This window comes from Zingiber officinale, chromosome 2B (genome assembly GCF_018446385.1).
Source record: "Zingiber officinale cultivar Zhangliang chromosome 2B, Zo_v1.1, whole genome shotgun sequence".
NCBI classification, from domain to species: Eukaryota; Viridiplantae; Streptophyta; class Magnoliopsida; order Zingiberales; family Zingiberaceae; genus Zingiber; species Zingiber officinale.
The window spans coordinates 70,721,078-70,736,610 of NC_055989.1; the positions used below are offsets into that span (position 1 = coordinate 70,721,078).

Below are 15,533 nucleotides of genomic sequence, written 5' to 3' on the forward strand. Positions count from 1 at the left end.
AGCATATATAAAAGAGTTTTATTAATAAATATGGTTCGTGAACATTGTTCACGAACATTTTTCACGAACGTTTTTCATGAACGTTTTCACGAACGTTAACGAGCTGAACACATATGTGTTCAAGCTTGTTTGTTTAGTTTAACGAGTTGTTCAAGCTTGTTTGTTTAAGTAGTCGTGTGTATATTGAACGAACATAAACAAGCTCTTACCAAGTCGAACACCAAACTTGTTCACGAACGCTTGGTTCATTTACCCTATGTTGTGTCGCTCAGAGGTCATGGCTACTAGTCCCGCTCAAGTTGGATTTGTGTTTAGTTGTTTCATTTTATTGTTTCCATTGCTTATAGTTATTATTCCTTCTGTTCTGGATTTTTGAGTTTTTCACATGTACATACATACACGCATTGTCATTTACGACTTGATGTTGTTATATTTCATTATTTTTTTTATTAGCTTGAATTGGTTCGATATCATATTTCCTATATTATCACTAGGGGGTACCGTCCGATTTGGTGGATAAATATACCTTCGAAGCTTAACAAATATAGAATTAAGGGTATTTTTGAAAAGGGAGTGTAGTTTTAATTTTTTATTAATAATTAAAACTATTCTGATAATAAATATAAAGATTTTTTGCTTATTTTTTATTATGTTAGAAAGTTTTATGGAAAATTATATTATGTACGTGCGACACAAGAAAAATAAATTCGACCATAAATTATAAAATAATTTTTTCCACACAAATTAAATTATAAATTTTTTTTGATAATTATTTTTTTTCTTACATAAAATATTATTGGCAGGTAAGAGGATATATCAATGCTCATTAAGTCAAATAAAATAATCCACAGATAATATTCTTTTCTTTTTTTATTTTTTTTATTTTGACGAACTAATGTAATTTTCTTGAACTTTTTGGGCTTTCGTGAGTTTTAACTTGAGCTTATTAAAAACTAGTAGCATTTTGTTTTGTTTTCTTTTTCTTTTTATTTTTTTTTGACGAACTAATTTAATTCTCTTGGACTTTTTGGCCTCAATAATTGTTTTCATGACATGAAGAAGAAGACAACGTAACGGTGTAAGAAAATAAATATTTAATTTTTATTAGATATTATTTTAATGGCAAAATAAAAAAAAACGTTTAAAATTAACTAGCGATTGTAAACACGTACGTTACGTGAGCTACTAGGCCCTTATACTAGGTGAAGAAATGCAGAGAGATCTAAGAGAAGAAAAATTGATTTATAAAATATAGTTTTAATTTTTTAAAATTACTCCTACTTTTATTTTTCTTAATGGGACAAGACCCTTTTCTAGAAGTACTTATAATAAATTAAGGTGGAGCAATTGCTCTACTAAAGTTATATACAATTTTGCCCCTAGTTGTATATGTAATATAATACATGAATATATATCGGTAACGGATTCTCCTTTATAATAATTTAATTTAATTTTTTATACTACAATTAATTTTAATTGAAAGACTGCTTATAAATTGAGTAAGAGATTACCAGACCCATGCAATAATATAATGATAAGGTGATACTTGAGAATCTCAACAGTAAATTATTATATAAAAAATTAATTTAATATCATATTTGATCTTAGTTAAAAACCAAAAAAATTAATTTAATATCATATTTGATCTTAGTTAAAAACCGAAAAAAGTATACTTTCTAATATTAAAGTATTTATACAAGTTCTCTGCGTAATATTGTCAATTTTGAGTTGCAGGACTTAAGAAAATTCTAAATTTATAATTAATTAATGAGAAAAATTCTTAATAATATGTCGTAGCTAAGTTTCGAATTTTAGATTCCAATAATACATCGCAACTGAATACTTTAAATCATTAATTGATGGTTTATAAAATTTATTAATAAATTTTAGAATTATTTTTAATGTGAATAGAAAAATGATATTAACGTAATTTTATTTTAGTTTCACCCAAGTTAGTAAAATGGGTAGATTTTAAATAGTATGATAATATGTTTAAAATATTAAAAATTATTAAAGTTAGAAGATATTTATTAAAAAAACTAAATTTAAACGTATAAAGTTAATGAAAATAATTTTGACTTAGTAAAAAATATTATAGATAAAATGATTGATCTTCATCAAAAATATTTAAACTCCACTAAAATATAGTTTTAACTTCATAAAAAATACTTCGAAACTTAATTAAAATAGCTATTATAATAGTTTTAACTAATTTTAATTAATTCAAACAAAATTTAATAAAAAAAATATTTCTTACATAATTTTTTTAATGAAATAAATTTAAAAATAAAATAACTTATTTTAATATACCATATCAGCTTTAATAATATCAAAATAAAAAATTCAATAAAATATAATATTTTTATTTATTCATTAAAGGTCTAGCAAGAAGGATAATAAACCCTTCTAAATCGTCAATCTTGATTATTTATTAAAGGTCATCAAAAAAAAAATCTTATTTGATTTAATTAATAATAATAATACATGTCCAACATGTCAACAAAAGAGATATGTAATTCAGAAAAGAAAATTTTCAAAAAAAATGATTTTTTTAAATTCTGAAATTAATGAGTTTTTTTTAAAAGTTAGCGCCATGTATTATAATATGAATATTTTAATTATAATCGACATTAATATTGTAATAACTATAATTTATACTATAAATACATTATTTTTTTTATCTCTTATTAATATTTATCAATTATAATTATTATAATCTAAATAAATCTTTATCATGGATTCTTGTTAAGATTATATTGGTAAATATGCTTAATTAAGTAGTTATAGAATGATAATGGTTATTATTACAAAATAATTATAATTTTATAATTACTATAATATAAATGAAAATTAAAATGAAGTTGAAATGAAAATCACACTGATCATCAAACAACTAACAAGAGAAAGAAATCAAGATCACTGGGTTTTGTTCTTAATCCAATCCACCTTGTTATATCGATTTATCGATTGCTATAATTATGTAAAAAGAGGAAAAAAAATAAAGAGCTTGGGTTTTGTTCTTGTGATTCGCCAAAGCCTTACGGCATTTGTACAAAGCATCTTTGAGGCAAAATGGGGAAAACGAGAAACGCTTAAAGGAGAAGCGCTACAGCAATCCAGATATACTTCGCGATGCCAGATTATCCTCTAACCTAGTTGAGTTATTCTTGCAGAAATAAGTAAAAAGAAGAAGCATCAACACCCAAAATCTCCTCTAACCTAGTTGAGTTCTTCAAATGAGGTTGTAGAAATGACAGCAAAGAAGCATCCTCGGTCTTGCTGAGACTCAGGTAAACTGCTTCGATGTAATCGAAATGTGGACCGTACATATGGGAGGCACATGCCGCTTTCGAAGCCAAGAGTTTCTTGTCACCTGTTGCAACAAACATACAAAACAACACTTGATAAACTGAGTGGAATGTGTAAGATCTCATAGTTGAGAACTTACCCTGCTGAATATCTTTTAAAATTGCATCCTTGTTGAAATGGCGCGTTCGCCACCATCTATAGCATCTCCTCCAATGACCCTCATTAGTATAAACACGGGGAATTTTATCAGACATGAGGGCTGTTGAAACTCGCTTTTCAGTTATCGATATGTGATCTTCGAAATCCCTCGCTGAGATGTCAGTATCTTAAGAAAGCACACGGCGAACTCTTCCCCTGTGCTAGAATCCCGATCAGTAGAATTTAAATTTACAACTATCATATCGAAGATATCGGTAACAAGTTCTCCTTTATTACAATTTAATTTAATTTTTTATACTACAATTAATTTTAACTCATGTTAATAGTATAATGATAGGGTGATACTCAAAAATTTCAACAGTAAATTATTGTAACAGAGACTTCCCCTTATAAAAAATTAATTTAATATTATACTTGATCTTAGTTAAAAGGTCCAAAAAAATATACTTTCTAATATTGCCGACCCAAGGTATATATACAAGTTCTCTCTCGAAATATTGTTAATTCTGAGATGTAGAACTAAAAAAAATTCTAAATTTATAATTAATTAATGAGAAAATTCTCAATAATATGTCGTAGCTAAGTTTCGAATTTTAGATTCCAATAATACATCGCAATTGAATACTCTAAATCATTAATTGATGCGTTTATAAAAATTACTAATAAATTTTAGAATTATTTTTAGTGTGTATAGAAAAAGGATATTAAGGTAATTTTATTTTAATTTCACTCAAGTTAGTAAAATGGATAGATTTTAAATAATTTGATAATATGTTTAAAATATTAAAAATTATTAAAGTTAGAAGATATTTATTAAAAAAACTAAATTTAAACGTATAAAGTTAATGAAAATAATTTTGACTTAGTAAAAAATATTATAGATAAAATGATTGATCTTCATCAAAAATATTTAAACTCCACTAAAATATAGTTTTAACTTCATAAAAAATACTTCGAAACTTAATTAAAATAGCTATTATAATATTTTTAACTAATTTTAATTAATTTTAATTAATTCAAACAAAATTTAATAAAAAAAATATTTCTTACATAATTTTTTTAAAGAAATAAATTTAAAAATAAAATAACTTATTTTAAACGTCTAGCAAGAAGGATAATAAACTCATCTAAGTCGTCAATCTTCATTATTCATTAAAGGTCATCAACAAAAAATCTTATTTGATTTAATTAATCAATCATTTTTAAATAATCATACATGTCAGTAAAAGAGAAATGTAATTAATAATCGGAAATTTTCAAAAAAATAATTCAAAATCAGAAAATTTCAAAAAGATGATTTTTTTAATTCTAGAATTAATGAATTTTTTAAAAAAATTATAATATGAATATTTTAATTATAATCGACATTAATATTGTAATAACTATAATTTATACTATAAATACATTATTTTTTTATCTCTTATTAATATTTATCAATTATAATTATTATAATCTAAATAAATCTTTATCGTGGAATCTTGTTAAGATTATATTCTGGTAACTATGCTTAATTAAGTAGTTATAGAATGATAATGGTTATTATTACATAATAATTATAATTTTATAATTACTATAATATAAATGAAAATTAAAATGAAGTTGAAATGAAAATCACACTGATCATCAAACAACTAACAAGAGAAAGAAATCAAGATCATTGGGTTTTGTTCTTAATCCAATCCACCTTGTTATATCGATCTATCGATTGCTATAATTCTGTAAAAAGAGAAGAAAAAAAATCAAGAGACTGGGTTTTGTTCTTGTGATTCGTCAAAGCCCTACGGCATTTGTACAAACATCTTTGAGGCAAAATGGGGAAAACGAGAAACCCTAGCCAAAAAGGAGAAGCGCTACATCAATCCAGATATACTTCGCGACGCCATATTATCCTCTAACCTAGTTGAGTTATTCTTGCAGAAATGAGTAAAGAGAAGAAGCATCAACACCCAAAATCTCCTCTAACCTAGTTGAGTTCTTCAAATGAGATTGTAGAAATGAGAGCAAAGAAGCATCTTCGGTGTTGCTGAGACTAGGGTAAACTGCTTCGATGTAATCGAAATGTGGACCATACATATGGGAGGCACATGCCGCTTTCGAAGCCAAGAGTTTCTTGTCACCTGTTGCAACAAACATACGAAACAACACTTGATAAACTGAGTGGAATGTGTAAGATCTCATAGTTGAGAACTTACCCTGCTGAATATCTTTTAAAATTGCATCCTTGCTGAAATGGCGCGTTCGCCACCATCTACAGCGTCTCTTCCAATGACCCTCATCAGTATAAACACGGGGAATTTTATCAGACATGAGGGCTGTTGAAACTCGCTTTCCAGTTATCGATATGTGATCTTCAAAATCCCTCGCTGAAGATGTCAGTATCTTAAGGAAGCACACGGCGAACTCTTCCCATGTGCTAGAATCCCCATCAGTAGAATCTAAATTCAGAACTATCATATCGAAGAGAGGTATAGTGCCATAGTTGCCTAAACAAGAACATGAAGAAAACATGAGAACTCAGTCCGAAATTTAATTTAGAACATTGTGAATTTTCAAAGGCCAATACATGACTATCAAGAACATAGTGAATTTTCAAAGGCCAATACATGACTATCAAATTTGGCAGACTATTATCAATATACATGCTCACAATAATCGAAAGAAACAAATATTCAAGTTGTATATACAGTTAATCGACCCTTAGTGACAAGGGCTAAAATATCCATTGGTGATAAGTAAAATATTATCTCAAACAAATATTGTTTCAATCTTTTATATTCTATAAAATCTACAAATGGTCTATGTTTTCTCGCCCTTCTCTCATTTTATCGAACTGCTTGTGAATGATACAAATTATCTATCACAGAAATCCCAGGTATCCATCTCAATATTCTCATACATCAACTTTTCACACGCATTGTATTTTCCAAACAGTATACTATTCCTAAAACAAATATACGGCCTGACTACATACATTTTTCTATTCTATGAGGCGCATGATAATCACATTAATCTCCAATAAACCATGTTCATTTTAACCACCTAACCTTTTTCTTATAAATAATATCATGAAATCTATCTTAAATAATAAATCCTGATATATATGATTCATAGAAGGATTTTTGAACGGTTAAGTATTCTAAAAAAAATGTCTAGAATGGCAATCCCCATGCATGTGAGATAAAGATTCAAAAAAGAAATTCAAGCTTAGGGCAAACCAATTCTGTGCATTTTGATTAGCCTTTGAAGTGACTGGTTACACGTTGAATCCCTTCTCAGTGCAGCCTCATAGCAGGTACAAATAATAGCCACTTGATTGCTTTGAAAACACTCCAGAATTCTAGCCTTCAATCTGGAAGAAAAACAAGAGTTGCAAGGATCTTCAATGGCTACTTTGAACACTACATTTCATTAACTTAAATAAAAAATAAGAGTGGTTTTAGTATTTTTATTATTTTTATACTTATTCAGCTTTTTCATATTTTCGAAATGCTTCATTATTTTTATAATTTTTTATTCAGTTTTTAAGTGAATGAATGGGATGAGAAAACGACGATATTCTTCTCCCACCTTCGTAGTTACGACACTAAACCGTGAAAGTTTAAAAGAAAAGCTTGAAAAATGTCCCAACTTTTTCTATTCTTTCAAGTTTCATTATGTACTGACAAATTTCGCTTTAAACTAAGAGAAAACTTACCGCTGGTGATAAATAAAAAAAAATATTAGTAACAAAAAAGAACCTGAAAGGCTCTGAAAGTCTAGAATTCTGGCAGCAGCCATCCAGCTCTGTTAGTGCTTCTTCAACACGATCACCAAGCAGATGTAGCTGCATATAAAGAAATGTTAATTAGGCAGCATACACAAAAGAAAATTTGAAAAGAACCCAAATAAGGGGTTCAATAATGCTCATCCAGCTAAATTGGTATATAGTTAGATGCACATCAAAGGGTAAAATTGAGAACTATCATCTGGATGATTGTCATGTTCAACATTATTTCTATAATAATGATGAGGCAAAACATAGTTTGGAAGCAACAGACAAATGGTTTTAGTTAGTAGCCCAACAAATAAATCCATGCTTTCAGGAAATAATCCAAATATATAGGTAGTGATTATTTCTATCTAGTTAAACAGCAGTAACTTCAAATGGTTTGTAGAAATGTGGAAAGAACATGATCAATTTATTGTTCTCAAGAAACAGAAGCCAAATGTTATCTCAAATTTCAGTAGATTGATTGGAAAAGAGCAGTACAAAAGAGAAAATTTGCAACAATATGTAGATTATCTCACATTTGAGCCTCAATCACAACTAATGCACCTAGACGTATGGGACTACTTATTCTTATACCCTTCAAACTGGAACATAGATCAATCATGCTTAGCTTGTGAAACAAATATAATCACATTGAGGCATTCAGTAAAGCTATAGGCTATCTGCACTTCAGACTAACATAATGCATATATCACTTCAGCTTCTTCTAAAAACTAAAGATATTACAAATCTAAAAAAATTGAATAATTGGAGATAGAATGTGTTCCACCATCTACTAATAAAAGAAACTAACGAGGATAAATCCTGTGAGAGAATCAATGAAATCCCAACAAATATTCCAGGACAAGGAGAGAAGAGATTAGAAAAGAGTGTTAATCTATATGTACTACTGTAACCAACAGAATAAAGAGCATAGAGGATGAAAGAGAGATTAAGGCATGTGATAGTGACAGGACAATGACAACAAACCACTGCAACAGGGTTAGTTGTTATAGAAGGCAGATGAAGTTGAAGATGGATCAGAGGACTAGTCTAGGTAGATCCCACAAGGTTGCTACTTCTAAAACATTCCCAAGGATTCCATTGGAACAGGGAAACCTATGGATAATGTAGTTAGAGAGAAAAAGCACTAAGCTGTATTATATGAACAAACATAAACATTTAGGTAAGGCAAGTCATAATAACTAACGGCCTAATAAATCATGGAAAAGACTACACTAACAGTCATACAAGCTTAAAAAACTAATATTATGAAATCCTTCAAGTCCTAAAGCATATTACAAGAAAATCTCAGAATGATTAGACCAATAATATAGGTTTACCTAGTATGCAAACTCAAGCTTCTGAGATTTTCAGTAACTAGTCTTTCACCTTGTTAAACAAGGCTACCTAACACTATAGCACAAAGCATAGGAGATTTTTGCTGACAAATCTTACCATCAAGAGCCAGTAGCATAAAGCGACCCAGATTGCTACCTTATACTTCCATGCGGTAGCTTAATCATAAGGTATACGTTAAAGTTGTTTTGCAATAAGGGCAAAGGCAACTGTCAGAGCTAAAACTACTTAGAAAGCATGCAATATATCTACACATTTCACCAACCCACTAAGCTTTCTAACAGTAGTAAATTTTGGTTGAGAGCAGTACAATTGAAGAGAGAAGAGAAAAAAAATTACACTAGAATTGGATTAAACGTATGGAGATCAACAAATAACACAGAACTAACAGAAATCTTAATTCTTAACTACATTTGAATAACCAAATATCCAAAATAAAGTATCACTAAAGTCGGTGGCCTTCCCTTGTTCTATATTTTTGCATGAGTACTCACATCATCATTTCCGGTGAAGACAGAACTTCTCACTGGCAATGACAGTCACAACATTTACAGAAGGAACACTATCAAGTTGGTTGAACTCTCTAAGCAAAATATTATGTAATGACATGGATTTTACTCTAACATGAGATCTAGGCACATTAAATAAAGATTCATCCACACTCATCATTGTTCCTGATTGTTAATAATGAAATAAATGAATTATGCAGTTATTTAAAATCTGATTAAGAAACATTGATAGATGTACAAAGAAATAAAATTGACGTACTCATTTTGCTTTCTAAGCATTACAGTCTTGGCTAAAATACCTGCACAAGGGGCAACAAGGCAGCCGAACATGGTGGTGTAGAGTGAAGAGCAAGCCTCAAATGCTTCACTGCATCATTGTATTGTTCGTTGACCAAGCCTCTATATGAGTGTATGACACGCTCTAGGTCTTCTTTCAAGTGATCAAATTGCAAAGGGAGCAAACTTTTTTCCAATCCTTTCATGGTAAATTAGTATTACAGTCAATCATTTCACAATTTGTTTTGAAGCACTGGCAGCAAAAGTCTAGGATGCTTAGTTTCATGTCAAAAACATTTTTAGAAAGAACACAAAAACCAAGATTAGTATTTTTCTTACTACTAAAATATGTTTACAAGGCATGTAGAAAATTATTCATTAATAAATCAAAAGCCTAAGTGCAGAGGACAAGCTAATTTTTAAGAAAAAAATTATTATTGAACACATTCATTTAGACATCATATAATGCATATCCATCTGGTTTCTTAGAGATAATTGATGGAAATCAAAATTGTCAGTTTAAAAGTCCATGTTTGATTTCCCATCAAAGATGGATTCGGGAGATTTAGAAAATCATGTTTTAAAATACCTAGATTCAGTAAGAATAATTGTGTAGTCATATTTATACTTGCCGTGTAAAGGATACTTGACTTGCATTAGTTCTCGATAAGTTAAATTTCAAAAGAGCACAGAAATGTTCCATGATAAACATAAAAGTATAGCGAGATATAAATGCAAATGCAAGTGTCATCAGTGGGTAAAATAAATTTACTTATCCACGTAGAAGTTCATGAGCAAGAGTGAAAGACTAACCATGTGAAAGAAAAATGGAACATGATGAGTAGTTGTGCTGAGGGTTTGAAAGTGAGACATCGTTCAAATCAGATCTGCTTGAGAGTTCAGTGGCATGAAGGGCACCACTATTTTTTTGTTTTGCTGTCTCTTTAAAATCAAGTATATTCTTTTCAACACAAATTGAACTTTCAGATGCCACTATAGAAGAACCGTTTCCATCTTCAACATTCATGGCATTATGTTCATTTGAACTGACAAAAGCATTAGGTTCTTCATTACTGTTAGCGATGGTTGTGTCAGAAATCTGTGATGGTATATGAACATCACAACCTTTTATTTTCATGTCTTCCGGCAGACCAGAATACCACATCTCATATAGTATTAACCCATGAAACAGGTTAACAGTTGGTTCTTTCGTAAACTCAGGATCTTGTAAAATACTGAGAATAAAAGTGATGTTAGAGAAATATAATCATACACGATAAAGGTGTCTCCTCTCTAGACCTTCCATCAGTTTATAGATAAAAGCTCTACAAAAATAGCCAAGTAAAACATATAATAGTTTTTCTCATGCAATTGGTAGGAAAGTTGTATCATATCTAGCACAGAACATATTTATCAAGAAATTAAAAGGAATTACAGATACAATTATAAAGATAACAATGGAGGAAATTCTTAGAGCAGCTTCCTCTTGGTAGTCATTTTACCTACATTTATATTTGTCAATATAAAGTTACAATTTAATCCTTGTGATAAATGATGTTTACAATTAAGCCAATAGGATTTAACTTAGCTCCCTAGCAGTTAACAGTTCCCCTCGAGGTTCAAAGATCTTAAGCTCAAGCCATAGGAAAAAAAAGCTTTTATATTGTTTACACTCCACCTTCATGTGTGGGGTGGGTCCTTGTCTTGATTAGCCCAAACTCAACATTCAACGCAATTAGATATTTTTTTGACAAGTGCAATTCATACTCCAAACCTCCTGTTGTGATACTAGTTAATGTTGATTGGCTAAGCACTTATCACTTTTAAGTCCTTAATGATATAAGCATCTCACATGGCCCAAAGACTAACGTTAGAACAAATTAATAACTCTATACTTGAAAGCATATCACACAAATATTGACAAAGAACGTACATTTTTGTGTTACATAATGCCTCCTCAAAGTTCCCCTGTGAAATAGAAAAAACAGCCAATTCGAACAGCACAGAGTTCCTCTGCTCAACAATAACAAGGCAAAAATCAACTGCAAGATACATGTTTATACAAAATTATGATAACAAAAACCAATTGCAAAGAAGAAACATGAATGTGATAAGCATAAAAACACAATTAAGCAAACATTAAGAATAATAGACATTTATCTCTAAGAAACCAAGACAAGGCAAGAAAAGCTCTTGTACCTATAAATCATTTCAAATAAACAGAGACCTATAAGTCATGTTGGGTGTTGTAAAAAAAAAGATTGAATTAATTTCAGTATTATCAGTAATATTACCTTGCATGTAGCTCAATGGATGGACGAGATTATAGAAAAACAACAGTCTCAGTAAGAACAAAATTCTAAATTTTGAGTAATTGTCTTTGCTTTCAAGGAGCAAGACCTGATCATGCAACATATATCGTTCAAGAAGTTTAGTTAAATGCCTTAATTTCTTTAAAAGCATAATTGATACGATCTACATGAACATATCTGAATTTGAAAGGGATACTGTTTGTACTTTGTTCATTCTTAAGCTTCTACAATCTACATAGCAGTTAGACTAGATATATTCAAATGCAAATAATCTAAAATAATTGTGTCATCAAGGTGTCTTTATGAGGTGAAAAAAAAGATACCTTCTTAGGGTGCTCTTTCATCCACTGGAGCTTACTCATCCAAATATCATATATCTTCTTAATCTTAGTCTGATAATGGCTCTCTGCTCCATAAAAACGCCTTTGAATCTCCATTGCAACCTGCCAATGGGCACTTGGCATCAAAAAAGGGGCACGCAACAAGTAAGAGTTTGTTAGTTTTATGAAACTAACTAGGAAATTTCGCCGATCCTCCAACAAGGAGGATCCCTCAGGAGTCGCCTTCAGCAGAAGGCTAAGGACTCCGCTAGCTTCCTTCCATTGGTGCGCGTTGGTGAGGCAATCAAGGAGGCGGCTCAATATTTGCCTGTGTTGATACAACAAGGGCTTCGATGAACACTGATCTAGATGGCGGCGTCGCTTACAAGATCGAAGCGCAGGTCCCATCTGCTGCTGAGCAGTTTTCTTAGTAGCAAAAAATCTATTTTCATCCTTCGTCTCTTCCTCTTTTTGAGATCGGCTGCTACTACCACGATTAGTACGGATTGTCTCTTTCATTCTCGAACCAATCTACAAAGATGCAACTGCATAAATAATTGTCCAAATTCTGCAAATTACTTCATATTTTAAGTTTCGTTCAGCCCGCCACACAGAACGTCGGTCTCGGCACCAGCCCCACCAGCCCCACCAGCCCGCCACACAGAACGTCTCGGCACCAGCCCCACCGGCAAGAGAAGAAGAAGGGTAAAAGAGAGGCGGCATCCGAATTACAAAAGGACCGCCGTTGCTGGCGCGATTCCATGTTCGGCTTCATGCAGGCCGACGCCCCGCAGGCGCGGGAGAGGCCGAAGGAGAAGAGAGATAGACAAAGAGAGAAGAAGAGAGAAGGAGAGAGAGCCACTCACCGGTGGCCTTCGCCGGAGCCGCACGAGGGTTTGGAAGGGGACAGCCGCAACTCGCAGTTCGCCGATGGAGAAGATGAAAACAATTGCAGAATAGAGATTAATTTAACAAAAGATAGATAGCTTATTCAAATAAAATTTATTGTTTTATACCTAATCAATTTTATTTTATTTTAAATTTATTGCTTTTCTTTCAGCCCTTGTATTTTTGGTAAAATAAAAATAAAAAAGATTTTATTAAGAATAACCTAATTTTACTTTTTAAAATATCTTATTTTTTTTTTAATCGGTATAATAATATAGGTTTGTCAGATTTTTTTTTAAATTCTAAAAATAAAAATAACTCTCTTAAAAAATTAAAATATAATTTCAGTATTTTATTTTTAAAATATTTTTTTTATTTCAATTGCTATAATATAGATCCAAATTGTTCCATTATTTTATTATTATATCAAATAGCTTTTATCAAATTAATTAAAAATATTTAAATGTGATAAAATCATTTTAACTCAGTTTAAATAGATTTGGAATAAAAATATTTATGAAATAAAAAAATATATTGAAATGTTCTTTAATATTCTTTTAAAAAGGAATGGCAGTAAAATAATAATAATAAAGACCACTTTTAATATATTTACCCTTAAACTTTATATATTGTCCCGGTTTACTGGCTAGCCAGACAAATTCATTCAAGCCAGGATTCAGGTAAGGAGGAGGGTTGGCGACTTGGCGTGTCACGTTGACAGCTGACTGGAATCTTGTCTTGATAACATGGATTCGGATGATGAGTTTATAGCGCATTGTTCAATGAGAAATGGGAAGGAAGGGGGAGTCCAACGCTAACGGGTTCTCATAAGCGACGGGCTTCCAACGCTAACTCTAGTAGAGTTAGCTTAGATCCTATAACCTATCCGGAATTCCTTTCTCTGTCTGTTAAGGCTTACTTGCACCAGCCTCAGAACGTCAGTCCAGGGCCAAAAGAGTAGCTCGCTCACTTCTATCAATGGTGGATGGATAGTCGCATTGATTGATCGTTTAATCCGAGGGGAAGAGAGAAGAGAGTAGAATTAGATTAGATAAGATCGATCATGCTTGTTTCTCTAAGTTGGGTTCGTGACTGGACCACTCGAAGCCGATCCGAACGATCATCATTATAAGAAGAGTTGGTTCGTCCGACTGAGAACACTGCTGTGCAGAGATTGTGCATCAATAGTGGTCGGGACCAAGATGGTTAACTAAATCATCTTAGACATCCACGTTCACTTAGGGATAAATATTTGATTAAAATTAATTAAAATTAAATAAATTGATTTTTTTTTAAATTAACTGAACTAATCAATTTTTTTAATAAAAAATAAAATAAATTAACCGATAAAATATCAATTAATTCGGTAAAAATCGAATTAATCAAAAAAACTGTTTTTTTTTTATAATTACGACTAAAAATTCATTATATATCCCACTAGTATTTAAACTAAATTTTATCATAATTAAATTTTTACCAGTTTATTTTTTATTTCAATTTATTCAATAGGAAATTTCAAAATCGTTCTTAATTGAATTAACAAAATAAACTAATTTTTTAAAAAATAAAAAGTAAATTTTAAAATAATCGAACAGAATTTTAAAATTCGAATGATTCTGTCGGTAACTAAACTTTTACTCATCCAAACTTTTACTATCTACTTTAGTGAAATAAACTTGCACGAGCATAGCATAATCTTATTTCATGGGATAAGGATCAATTTTTACAGGATTAATTCCCTTGAGAATTAAATGTCCTCCCACCTAGCTAAGAGATTACTTGGTACAATGATTTATCTTTCTTCATCTCACTGTGAGATTAATGATGAGAGACATTCGGGGTGAACGAAATCATCTTTTTGTTTCATTTTGTGAAACAAACCTTTAACTTTTTTTTAGTTGACACCATGTATTCAGTTTACGTCGAGTAATCGTGGAGGTGATCGGTTTCATCCCTCAGAAGTTTCTCATCGGTCACTCAGATAAATCGAAAAGTACTGATAATGACGTGACCCATTAACTCAATCATCTTAGATCAACCGTCGATTAAAAAAAAAATTATTAATTCACTAAACTTATGACTAATCCTTATATGTCTGAGAACTAAGAATACGTCTGTCAAAACTTTAACTTTTGAAGATTAAATTGATCACCGATTGGATGACTTTAAAAGGGGGCTTCATGTGAAACAACTCGAAATGCTTATACATCTTTGTCTAATCTAAGTGTATAAGTGAACGAGTGTGTCCCTTTAGATGAATATAGTGACTAGCGCATGAAGTATTATTATGATGAAGTCTGGGGTTTGAATCTTGACAAAGTCGAAGTAATACCTTCCTTGTATGCTAATCACTATTCTAAAGACTAGTAGTCACCCATGATTTACCTCCTCCGTGTGTTGACCGTGGGACGGATTAACGGAGGCGCTAGAGAGGAGCGTATTCATCTTTTTACCACCATAAGCGAACGAGTGCAAACGAATAGAGCAATAAAAAAATTAATATTTAAGTTCGAGTTCCAAAAACATATATGTGATTTTTGATTCGAAATTTAAAAATATAAATAATTTTAACTAAGCTTTGGTCGGAATAAAATTTAAGCTCAAATTTGATTCGAATTGTTTGAATCTTGATTCGAGCATAAGCGAATTGTAA

General features: G+C 30.8%; 1 protein-coding gene across 1 annotated transcript; it reads right to left on the reverse strand.

Moving 5' to 3' along the window:
• Positions 1–5,130: 5,130 nt before the first annotated feature.
• On the reverse strand, positions 5,131–12,978 carry LOC122045834. Its single transcript, XM_042606206.1, has 10 exons — positions 12,859–12,978; positions 12,188–12,523; positions 11,996–12,115; positions 11,294–11,373; positions 10,174–10,595; positions 9,384–9,559; positions 7,206–7,291; positions 6,684–6,817; positions 5,661–5,951; positions 5,131–5,585 (listed from the first exon to the last, which is right to left on the reverse strand). Exons 2-10 carry the CDS (start codon positions 12,509–12,511, stop codon positions 5,374–5,376), a joined length of 1,845 nt encoding a protein of 614 aa, XP_042462140.1. The 5' UTR covers positions 12,512–12,523; positions 12,859–12,978; the 3' UTR covers positions 5,131–5,373.
• Between the last annotated feature and the right edge of the window lie 2,555 nt (positions 12,979–15,533).

Bases quoted from the DNA above. Each gene is read 5' to 3' on its own strand.
- LOC122045834 (XM_042606206.1), bottom strand. From the start codon at position 12,511: ATGAAAGAGACAATCCGTACTAATCGTGGTAGTAGCAGCCGATCTCAA. The intron at 10,596-11,293 runs GTACGTTCTTTG...TTTTATTCTCAG, and splicing joins GCATTATGTAACACAAAAAT to TATTTTACAAGATCCTGAGT. The intron at 5,586-5,660 runs GTAAGTTCTCAA...TTGTTGCAACAG, and splicing joins TTTAAAAGATATTCAGCAGG to GTGACAAGAAACTCTTGGCT.